Below are 12,500 nucleotides of genomic sequence, written 5' to 3'. Positions count from 1 at the left end.
ATATTTTGATGGGGTCGACGGCCCAAAAAGTTTCAGAACCACTGATATAGCAACATATTTTTTTCAGAAAACTGTTAGGATTTAGAAGAAATTTGTAAAGATTTGCATAAATGTTCACGATAAAAAAAAATAAAGCAGATCTACAAGCTCATAGCACAGCACTCAGTGCCGCGCTATGAGCTTGTAGATCTGCTATTTTTGAATAGCCAAATAAATCTTAAAATGACACAGATGTGTTCCCAGTCTTAATGGATTAACACAATACAATCGTGCAAATAATCTTTAAAATTAGGTTGAAATAATAGAAAACATATATATATATAATAGACAATTTGGCCAATGTTTGACAAGTTTTGATAGTAGTCTACTACTAGCCTGTAGTTTGTTGATTACGTTTGACGCAGTAATGTCTTTTTTTTGTTACTTTTTACAGATATTAAAAAAGGTCTTAAAAGTCCCTTAAATTGTCACGTTAGAAACGTGAAGATACCCTGTATAGTGTATACACTTAAGCAAATCATGTGGGGGTCCCGACCCACAGTTTGAGAACCACGTGCACTAAACACTGACCTGCCAGAGGCGTACACCTCTGCTGTGTCAAACAGGTTGACTCCGGCCTCATAGGCTATGGTCATCAGGTTCTCAGCCATCTGCATGGAAAGAGCACACAATACAGTGAGACAGAGGGACACTGCATGGGACACAAACACAACAGACAGAGTGACACTGTATGGGACACAAACACAACGTGCAGTGCAAGGGTTGACGCCATAGGCCGTAAGAATAATATGGACAGCGTCGCGCCATTGGTTTCTATACAGACCGTAAATGAAGCCTATTTTTGCAGCGATTTCAAATCCGCCGTCTGTCTAAATCCGGTTGATATCCGGTCCGGAAATGAATGCTATTGGCTGAAACCGCAGCGAGGGCGGGTCTTCACTCGGTAGAACCAGTAGAAACCCCAGAAACATAGTAACATACCCTACTTTATCATTAAATTAAAACAAATATTTACCAAAACGCAAGAAGACTTTAGACTAGCTGTTTATTAAGGTAATAAAATGAAGTGTAAAGTTCGGCCAAAAACCCATCCGCTTGAATAGAGCCTAATTGCTTCTCCAACCAGCAGGGGTGAAACAGCGAGACTACAGGCCATTCATATGAACTATCACACTTCCTATATAGCCTCAATTTACAAGCCAGATGCTAGCTCCTTGGTTGACACTAATGTCTCAGGGGCACTTGCCTGACGGGCAAGTACAGCTCATGTTCTACTTGCCCAAACGGTCATGCCCACTTGCCCGAAAAGTAAATTGTCCATTATAAAATGATAGGTTTATGTATTTAACCACTTTCCAAATGTTTAAAAGTATCACAATTAGCAGGTCTACAACGTCACTGAGCTTGTGTGTATCTGGGCGTAACTGGTTATAAGGCAGGTCCTGCTATAGACCAAAGGAACACAGTAATATAGACCAGGGGTGATGCAACTTTGATGATGGAGAGGGCCACTATATTTCCACACTCACACTGCATATACTGTCGGGCCAGTATGTCACACAAAAGTAGCAAAAATAGCCGATCTACAAGCTCAAAACGTGTCACACCGCGACGCGTTTTGAACTTGTAGATCTGCTATTGTTTAATTGGAATCCATTTCAAATGCATATAGTTATACTTATGTTAACTTTATGAACTTAAATACAAATACGTTGGATATAAAAGACAATAGAATACTAGTCATTAAGCTACTATTATATAGACTGAAGTAATTAAAGCGCGTCATGTTTGCATGTTTGGAATTGTAACAGCTGAAATCAATAATATATCAGTATTCTGATATTAACCTGCGGGCCGCATTAAGTGAAGGCGGGGGCCAGTTGCCCATGTATGAAGTAGACATATAGTTCTGTACACTGTAGCTCGCCCGCTCTCCCAAGTGCACTTGGGAGATAGTTCACCCAAAAAATAAAATTATATGGATTAGTCACCCCACGGAGACTTGAATTCATGGATATTTTTTTGTTTTTGTCGCATTCCTAAGGAAATAATTTGATGGCAGCGGTTCTGGTAGGAGAAACAAAGGAGACTCTTTGCGTCTCCTACCTTCCTATCTGGCTAATAAAACATTTGAGAACCACTAGTACTTCTTGTTGTTGTTTTAGAACCACTGTCCTAGTGGACTCCTAATGTGCCATAGTGACATAGTAAATCAGTGTCACACATATTCTGAAGAAAACCTGGAGACTTTCAGTAATTGGGTCTTATGATCAAAATAAGAACATTATAATGGTGTGTAAAAAAAAAATCTAAAATTTGCCACGGACAAGACCAAGTCTTTGCCACGGACACATTTGTCCGTGTACGGACATATTGATGACCCCTGATGAATTCAAGTCTCCATGGAGTGACTAATCGATAGGAAAAAAAGTCATTTTGGGGCCGAATTTCTTTATCCCTTTAAAGAAAATGTAAATAGTGAAAAAAGCATATTGTGAGGTTCTAGAGCGGCTATTTTATTGTTGTGCCATTTGTCGTACGACAAAGTATCTACAGGGGCTTAAGTGGTATTAGAGCAGGTGCCGGACCAAAAGGAACACAGCAATAAAAGTAGACAGAAAGTTGTGTACACTGTCCCTCTCCCCTAAGTGCAATTTACTGGCACCAGACAGTACAGCGGACGTGCCAATAAATTGCACTTAGGGGAGCGCTACAGTGGCCAGACCTTTCCTAGCGTGGATCTTTGTGGGCAGGTTGCCCTCAGAAGACCCATCCCGTCTGGAACACGTCCAGCATGACTACTTTATAGCTGTAATTATAGCAACATTTGGCTACGGCCCAAAAACCCAGGAGCCTGTTGTGAGAGAATCTCTGGAATGAACGACCCAATATTTATACTTTGAAGATATACCATTTTCTTTGCATCAAGGTGTGTGTGGTTTGTTGTTGTGGCTTGTTTTAAAGTTTTTAGATCACTGGAAATAGAGAGTATAGCCTCTCTGGGCAATAATTACTCTCTTACAATAATTAATCAAGAGGAGAGAGACATTTTTAAGAAATTAAAAAAATGTTTGAGAACCACTGAACCGTTGTAGCAAATTAAACCGTGGTCTGGAGAGATGCTAGAGCTCTCTGCTCCATTCTAATGAGACTGGGGAGCAGTGTTGCCAGATTTTGTGAGAGAAATAAGCAAACCAGGTCTAGGAAAACAAGCCCAAAATGAGGTGACTATCATAGGCCACATGAGCACTTTAAACCTACATACCTTATACATCTGCTACTTGAAAATAGACGATCTACAAGCGTCACAACACGCTTGTAGATCTGCTAGTTTCAAAACATTTTGAAATAGCAAAAAAATATATTTCGACAAGAAGTAGTAGATAGTGAATAATGCCAGAATGCTCACCTCGTCAGAGATCTGTGATCCAAATGTCACCCATGTACCTGAAGAGACAGAGAGAGAAACACTCACAAACATCAAGCATCATAACACTATTTGGTATAGTCTCGTCTGACATATAGAATACATAGGACCACAATGGAAACAAGTCCCCAGTACATTTGTGTGTTATCCTTTTAGCCTCAGGGCCCTATTTTCGCAAATAGCCAATCTACAAGCTCACAACGTGTCGATGTAAGATCGGCTAGTTGAACTATTTGAAAATGTTTTTAAAAATGCCAAAGAAGTTTAGGGATAATGGCTAAGGCACTGGCGAAAATATGGCCCTTAATGTCTTACTGTAGCTGGTGCTGTTTACATTTCTGACAAATAAAGTATTCAGTCAATCAAAAAAGAACTGGGTGTGAAACAACTCTGAGATTGGAATAAACAAGCAGCATTGCAGAACCAATGCAAAAGGCATTAGGGCAGTCCTTCATATCGTGACTGTACTATCAGGACTGCTTTCTAAAAGTGGCTCTTTGCCAAGAGCTGTTTGTTAGCTGCCGTTTTCTCTGCTGTTGTAGCCCTTACATTGAACCCCCCCCCCAGACATTTTGGTAGGTCAACACCTCCATTCCAGTCTGGCTGATGTGAGACTAATTGGGTAGCGTCAGGTGTTAGACTAGACTGTTTTTACAGGGAAAGTACGGCTGCCAGCGGAAGAATGAACAACACGAGCCATAACTGAATCTGTTTATTGTGCTATTCTTTGACAATAATAGACCTTTTTTTCCACAACAATAGTATGAGTGTATCTAATAATAGGCTGTGTTCCATTCGGGGCCCATACGGGGTCAGGGTGCTGCTATTGCTATCGAAATGGAAGTACTGTACTGAGCCTTAATTAGTGTCTGTTGTTATCTGCTACACCCTGTTATTTCATGTCAATAATGACTGCCGAGAAACTGTCTATTTTTACAGCCCTAAACCCAACCCTAACACATGTCATTGAAACGTCATTGAAAGAAAGAAAGAAAGAAAGAAAGAAAGAAGGAAGGAAACTTTGAAAGTTATATGTTGCCAACTCACCCAACCCCAAGCAGGACACGCGTAGGCCTGACTTCCCAAGGTTTCTGGGGGAATAAAGAACATTGAAAGGTTTAGGAACATTTAAAATGTAAAATTGTGATATAACCTTACACGCTCAATCTGCTGCATTCATTGTTATTCCTGCATATTAACCTGAGCATTAACCTGTGGGAAAGTAATCCCAGTGCACACACTATTAGCATTCAGCGTAAACCCCCTGTGTATATTTTCCAACACCCGCTTCACTCGTCCTACGTCTAGCCTGTGGGCCGTAGACAGGGAGGATACAGTGTGCTTTACAACCGAATGTACCCTGTGGCTAGGTCGAGAGGGCTCAGACCTGTCCGTGTGGAACCGAACGCACAAAGCCAACACAAAGCACACTATAGTGGTCAGAACACTCGCTGAGGTTGGAGGGATCTCACAACCAGCTAACCCGGAGCGCACAAGTTCAGGCGGTACAGCCGCGTCGAGGGAGAAAAACACACGCGCATACGCACGTGCGTTCCCACTCGGGGAAAAAACTTCAAGCCGCTTAAGCTAACTACACACAGTTTCCCACAACTTGTTACAGGATAGGCGCGGTCCCCACACCGAGACAAGCGGAAGGACAAGGAACAAAGGGGGGGGAAATTACACAAACCCCTGGCACAAGCCAAACCGAGTGGGGCGAAGCAGAAGCACTCAAAGGTGGAGCTAGCTCCACCAAGCTATTTGAATAGCCGCGAGTTTACTTCTGCGCACAGAGCTCACCTTACGTGGAGCTCAAAAGTCCACCTCATTGATGCTCATCAAGGCGGAAACGTGGCCCACGTAGGGATTTGAGGCAGTCGCAGAGGGCGACGCCCCCTAGGAGTGGCACACCCCGGGCCGTACACGGATTCATCCGGTAATCTACGTACCTCGGATGCCTCCGATATATCATAGTGGAGTGATCCAATATAGTGCTACAAAACCCAATTCATCAGCTTCAATTGTCAGTTCATTTTTGTTTTGTTTTGTTTTGTTTGTTTCATCACATCCAATTTGACTTGTTTATCCTGAACCCTGCATGAGATCTCTCCTGATTGGATTAATTGTATTTTCTGTTTACTGAAGAGCTGGAGAGACCGTGGAGACCCCTTTACTACTACAAACAATATATAGCAATGATTAGTATGGGAATATAGAGCTATTCAACACATTTTAACACACAAAAACACAACCATTTACACCCCCTGTAATGCTTATGTGAAACAACACAAAATGCCACCCTACAGCGCTTCTCTACATCTCAATGATAAGTCTATGGATGAACTAAAACAAATACAACATAGTGCCCTGTTTTTTATGATGTGTTTTTCTAATCCTACAAAGTGGTGCATGCTGTTTATGGCTTGAAATGACACTCTATACATTGTTGGAGTGCAGTGGTGTAAAGTAACTAAGTACATTTACAATTTTTTTTTACTTTACTGGAGTATTTCCAATTTTCAGTACTTTTACTTCTACTCCACTACATCTCAGAGGCAAATATTGTGCTTTTACTCCACTACAATTATTTGAAAACTTAAGTTACTAGTATATAAAACATACATTAACACATTAACCGCCAAGAACGTAGTCCTACGGTCCGTTAAATCCAACTGTTAAGCGCCGAGACCGTAGCCCTACGGTCCACGGTGTTTTCGCGCTAAAAATTTCCGGGTGCACTTTCGGATTTTTTTTTATCCACTTCCGTTTCCGGTTTGAAGACCGGAAACGGAATTATTTGGGATCCGGTTTTGACGATCACGTCCGCCCTCGTTCTACAGACGAAACTGAAACTCAATTCTCTTCCTAGTTTTTTCTCCTCGCATTTCACTGTTTAACGTAATCCGCTCTAACTACAACATGGATACCCCGTTTGACACGTGGTTTTCACTGGGAGATACAGTGGGATGTCGCGGATGTAAACAGACCGTGTACGGCTCAATCTTAAGGATTTTAACAAGATCTATGGCGACATGAAAAAAAAAAAAAAAAAAAAAAACACCTTGGCACTGGTGAGTACATTATGAGATTAACCTCTGGCGGTCGATGTGTTAACCAATTTAGCCTTATTTTATACCTAGGCTATTTGAAAATAGCCGATCTACAAGCTTGTAGATCTGCTATTTTCAAACATTGTATTACTTTTACTTTTGGTACTTTAAGTATATTTTGATACCAATACTTTTATACTTTTACTCAAGTAACATTGTGAACACAGGCCTTTTACTTTTAACAGAGTATTTCTACCACACTTTCCCCACCACTACAAAGTGGTGCGTGTTGTTTATGCCTTGAAATGATACTCCATACATTGTTGGAGTGTCTCCCGGCCCTTGAACGAACCTGAAACTTTAAGCCTTCTGTGGTTTGGTCTAATACTTGGGCGTGCCCTGTAATAAGTGGAAGGTACAACAATGAACCCTGTGGAGCGCTGCTGGTATGGTATGCACACAGCAGAGTCCCATGCAGGGAGCTAGCTGCTTAAATGGTGCATGAGGTGAACCGAAGACCGTTGCCAAAACATAAACGCCACATGTGATTATCTAGCCCCGTTTGGAACCTCACTCTCCGCTACAAGTTCCGAGATTCTAGCAAAAGTAGTTAACATAGAAACACCATCATTTTAACCACGTTATCCATTTATCTGCTGGCTATTCAAAAATAGCAGATCTACAAGCTCACAGCGGGTCCCTGCCTGGCACAAAACTTCAATTTCATCAATTTGGGGGTCCTTGACATGAAAATGCCAAGGACCACTGAACTGAACCTTCCCTTGGTGTGCACGACGGGGAAATTAAACCGTGGTCTGGAGAGATGCTAGAGCTCTCTGCTCCATTCTAATGAGACTGGGGAGCAGCGTTGCCAGATTCTGTGAGAGAAATACGCAAACCGGGTCTAGGAAAACAAGCCCAAAAGAAGCGACTATTATAGGCCACATGAGCACTTTAAACCTACACAATGTATACAAGCACACAATGATAGAGCCGATCTACAAGCTCACAATGTGTTGCGATGCGACGCGGTGTGAGCTTGTAGATCTGCTATTTTCAAAACATTTTGAAATAAAATCTGTAATAAATGGAAGATTTCTTAAACATTCAATAAATGGAAGATTTTTTAAACATTCTAACAACACAAATCTGGTACGGGGCTCCCTGGCACAAAACATTTTCAGATGGGGTGGGTTAGGGACAAATACATATTAATTTGGGGGTCCATGACATGGATAATATTTGAGAACCACTGGTTTAAAAAAATATATATAACATTTACGGTAGATAGCGAGCCCAAATAAGCAACTATACACTTTAGAAACAAGACCCAAAAAAAACTGTAACCTGCAACTACCAATATTTCCAAGCAACGTTACAGAAAAAGAGGCCCAAAGTCGCTTATAATAAGCGGACATGGCAACGCTGCTGGGGAGTCAGCTGTAGAGAGGATGGAGAACCGCAGTGGAAGCTCCTTGCTTCGCTCGCCGTCTTCCTTTCATCTCCAGAGAGCTGCGAGTCAGCCTCGCCCTTCTGCCTGTCTGTCTGTCTGTCTGTCTGCCTGCCTGTTTGTCTGCCTGTCTGTCTGCCTGCCTGCCTGCCTGCCTGCCTGCCTGCCTGCCTGCCTGCCTGCCTGTCTGTCTGTCTGTCTGTCTGTCTGTCTGTCTGTCTGTCTGTCTGTCTGTCTGTCTGTCTGTCTATGGATTAAAGCTAAATAAAATCTCCCGACTGAAACATTTTCTGTCCTAATGTGCGATTTGTGAAACAGCATGAAAGGACCCCCCCCCCCCCTCCACACACACACACACATACTGCCAACTAGGTGAAGAAATCACAGTTTGGATGAGGGTGAGAACATGAGGGTTTTATGGAAGATATGCTTCCGAACACAATGCTATAGTTTGACCACTTCAAATGCCTCTAATCTTAGAATAAAAAAACTAAAATAGCCGATCTACAAGCTTGTAGATAGATTGTCTGTTTTCTCTGCACAAACATGCTTCCATTGAAGAGACATGCAGGCTTCTATGGATTCACAAATGACTGAATTCAGTCGTATGGCGACTGAGAACATATATGAATCCATCTGTCTGTCTGTCTGTCTGTCTGTCTGTCTGTCTGTCTGTCTGTCTGTCTGTCTGTCTGTCTGTCTGTCTGTCTGTCTGTCTGTCTGTCTGTCTGTCTGTCTGCCTGTCTGCCTGCCTCCCTCCGCCACAAATAGCCCGATGGAAAGAGACAGCCTGTCAGAGCGTTTAGCCTCGGGCGGACGAGTCCCAGCTTCTCTTCTCTCTCTCTCTCTCTCTCTCTCTCTCTCTCTCTCTCTCTCTCTCTCTCTTTTTTTTATTTTCCCCATGTTCTATTTTTATTGCCCTGCATGGCCCAAGGTTCTATTTTTAGATTTGCTGCATATGTAAGCATTCATGTGCCATTGTTTCATGAGTAATGTAGCCATGAGAGTGTGTACTGTGCCGTGTGTGTGTGTGTGTGTGTGTGTGTGTGTGTGTGTGTGTGTGTGTGTGTGTGTGTGTGTGTGTGTGTGTGTGTGTGTGTGTGTGTGTGTGTGTGTGTGTGTGTGTGTGTGTGTGTGTGTGTGTGTGTGTGTGTGTGTGTGTGTGTGTGTGTAAAAGTAAAAGTCCAGAATTCAAAATGTACTTAAAGTACCAAAAGTAAAAGCACTCATTAGGAAAATGTCCCATTTCAAGTTTTCAAATGTATACAAATCTTTTGAAAATAGCAGATCTACAAGCTCACAATGCGTCGCATCGTGACGCATTGTGAGCATGTAGATCAGCTATTTTCAAATGGCCGAAATGTGTATAGGTCTGTGGTTAATGTATGTTTTGTAATAATAATCAAAATCTACAAAGTAACTAGTAACTAAAGTTTTCAAATAATTGTAGTGGAGTAAAAGTACAATATTTGCCTCTGAGATGTAGTGGAGTAGAAGTAAAAGCATTGGAAATTGTAAAGCACAAATACCAAAAAAAAAAGTACAGTACTTGAGTACATGTTCTCAACATGTACTCTCTCAGACACCTTTGTCAGAAAGAAACAGACAGCTCAGCATATTTGGAGAGGTTTTATTTTGGAACGTCGGGTGTAAATACGAGATAGCACACATAACGCTGCAGTAAGCAGGATTTTCTCGAGCGCCCCCCATAAAAAAATAATGAGTCAATCCAAATATACATATAAGCCTATTGAATGCATCTGTTGTTAACCACTTAAGCCGTATTTTACACTGCATTTTACACTCATTTTACGTTTTTAATTAAATGCCCCAAAATAGGGATACCAGGTCTATAGTGTGTAACAAAAACACTTAAATCCTATCGTCTCTGTTGGTACTTTTCAGGATTCAAATTCAAAAGTGGCAAAAGTTGCAGATCCGCAAGCTCAAAACGCGGCGTGTTTCGATCTTGCGTCCTTTTCCCTCTATAGTCCAAAAATCTCTTTGCTGGAAAAAAAAGGGCGTTCTACAAGCTCGTGAACCGGAGCTTGTAGATCTGCTATTTTGGCCAAATGTTCACCTAGTTATGACCCAGAATGGGGAAGCTATAGGGTGTCTGTGGTTAAGCCAATCACGTTGCATTCAGGCTGCATTTGTTAATCAATTAAGACCGGGAACGCATCTGTGACATGTTAATATTTCTTTGGCTATTCAAAAAACTGGCAGATATACAAGCTGTCAAGCTCATAGCATTTTAAAAAGGAAATTGGAACATTTGTGTAAATCTTTGAATATATATATATATATTTAAAAGCGAAAAAATGTTACTCCGATCTGTGCTTCTGGGGGGTCCCTGGAACAACATATTTTGAGATGGGGGTCCGCCGCCAATTACATAAGCTATCATATTGGGCGTCCTCGACATGGAAAAGTTGGAGCACCACTGGCATAGCAACATACTGTTAGGATTTAGAGAACATTTTTAGATACGTATTTGGCTGAGGACCCCCATCTCAAAATGTTTTCTTCCAGGGAAGTTTTGTTCCCCAGAAGCAAAGATTTGAGTTAAAATGTTCGCTTAAAAAATATACATATTCAAAGATGTGCACAAATTGTAATGATTTTAAAAAAAATAGCAGATCTACAAGCTCATGAGCTTGTATATCTGCTATTTCTGAATAGCCAAAGAAATCTTAAAATGACACAGATGCGTTTCCGGATGGAAAGGGTTAAGCCAATCACATTGCATTCAGGCTGCATGGTTAAGCCAATCACATTGCATTCAGGCTGCATGGTTAAGCCAATCACGTTGCATTCAGGCTGGTAACTGTGAAACCCTGAAAGGAAGAGCTGGCTCTCATCATAGGAGGGTAATTGGAGCAAAAACAGACAACATTTCAGGCTAGTGGGGCCAGAGGGTATAAACTACAGCTACACTGTTCACTATGATGAATGAACATATGTCTGACTGTGTTCTACTTTCACTGCATGGTGCTACGCTGGCCTGGGCTGGCTCACACTTTCAGGGAGGAAAACACACCCCAGGTTGTTCGGATGAATTGATGCTTCGCATGTAACGATTCAGTCTCTTTTTAGTATTGTAGTTTTAGCATTCTTTTAACTAGGAAAAGTTGTTGGAAAATTCTGTTCATTTATTTTGAAAGATTTTTTAAACACAACATTAGTTTCCAGACATTTTTTTAAATTATTTATCTTACACAAATCCAGTATTTTCTTCTCCTTAATTTCTTTTTTTTACAATACAGTGTTTTCCTCTTATGAATACAGTAGCAAATGACTGAAAACTCTTTTTTAAATTCTCTTACAAAGATTCTGTATTTCTCCTTTTTTTCTGCTGATCGCATCACGATAATTATTTTTATTAAATCAATTTAAATTGTCACCAGTTTGAACCGATTTACGATACATCGTTACATGCCAAATAGATGTAAAAATATATATTTTTTAATTAACCAATGATTGAATAGCTTAATTCTTACAAAACAATCAGTTTAACCACGTAAACGAATAATAAACCCTAGCGTCCCAATTCTGGGGTCGAACATTGGTAAAAAAAACAATAGCAGGTCTGCAAGCTTGTAGATGATTGGCTGTTTTCAGCGATGAGATGTGGTGTAATGAAAAAAAGAGGGGAATATGTAGTCCCTGCTATAAGTATATATGTAGGGCTTAAGAGAGTGTTGCTTTGTAACATGTTGTGAGCTTATAGATCAGTTATTTTAGATCTTTAAACTAGAGGTTCTGGCCGCTACACGGGCCTCACACGTCGCACTGCCGATCCGACCACTATGTCTGAGTCATAGTATCAGCAGGGTTGCCAGATCTGCTTATTATAATTTCCCCGCAAGATTTTATTTGAAAATAGCCGATCTACAAGCTCACAACGCGTCGCATCGCGACGCGTTGTGAGCTTGTAGATCTGCTATTTTCAAATAGCTGATGTATATGTTAAAGTGCTCATGTGGCCCATAGTCGCTTCTTTTGGGCTGGTTTTCCTATAGACATGGTTGCTTGTTTCTCTCACAGAATCTGGCAACACTGAGAGTATCAGGGTCTTACCCGTTGTACCCGTCTGTCTGTGTCGCTTTAGTGCCCATATATGGAGATCTCTGTATCTGTCTGTCTACCTGTGTCCCTTTTGTGCCCATATATGGAGATCCCTGATATCATTAGCATATGCCCGTATACCCTGTATATTGGCCTTATACTGTATGGACACGTCGGTCGTATCGGCGGTTCTGGACAACCGCGTATCCCAACAACTCGGTGACGGGCACCGCACTACCTCGAGTAAAAAAAATAAATCAATTAGAATGTTTTTGTGTCGATTTGTTGATTATAACAATTATTATTTTTGTTTTTTTTAAAACATGCTTCTCTATAATTGTTCCATTAACCTACATCAGGGCTTAATTGCCGGGGCCTAGAATGGAGTCATCAGTGGCTTTGTGACACATAGACTGGTGTGTGTTTCAATCACAATATTATTCTGAGAATAGATGCTCTCTATCATTTAGGAAATGGCATCAGTCTGTTTTAGTCGTAACCATTA

At 41.2% G+C, this 12,500-nt stretch overlaps 1 protein-coding gene across 2 annotated transcripts in view; it reads right to left on the bottom strand.

Annotated features, from left to right (window-relative positions):
• LOC308089832 (voltage-gated potassium channel subunit beta-2) overlaps window positions 1–12,500 on the bottom strand; it is a gene marked incomplete at both ends in the record, with an annotated part of 99,233 nt that overhangs the window by 43,168 nt on the left and 43,565 nt on the right. For both annotated transcript variants that reach the window (XM_080434762.1, XM_080434761.1), the window contains 3 exons: window positions 571–650; window positions 3,410–3,447; window positions 4,475–4,518. In XM_080434762.1, coding sequence (XP_080290888.1) covers window positions 571–650; window positions 3,410–3,447; window positions 4,475–4,518 — 162 coding nt within the window. The remainder of the gene's footprint in view (window positions 1–570; window positions 651–3,409; window positions 3,448–4,474; window positions 4,519–12,500) is intronic.

The sequence above is a fragment of the Gymnoscopelus braueri genome (genome assembly GCF_963280865.1).
Source record: "Gymnoscopelus braueri genome assembly, chromosome: 8".
NCBI classification, from domain to species: Eukaryota; Metazoa; Chordata; class Actinopteri; order Myctophiformes; family Myctophidae; genus Gymnoscopelus; species Gymnoscopelus braueri.
Note: the sequence above shows the minus strand (reverse complement) of the source record. Positions and strands in the feature narration are given on the sequence as shown.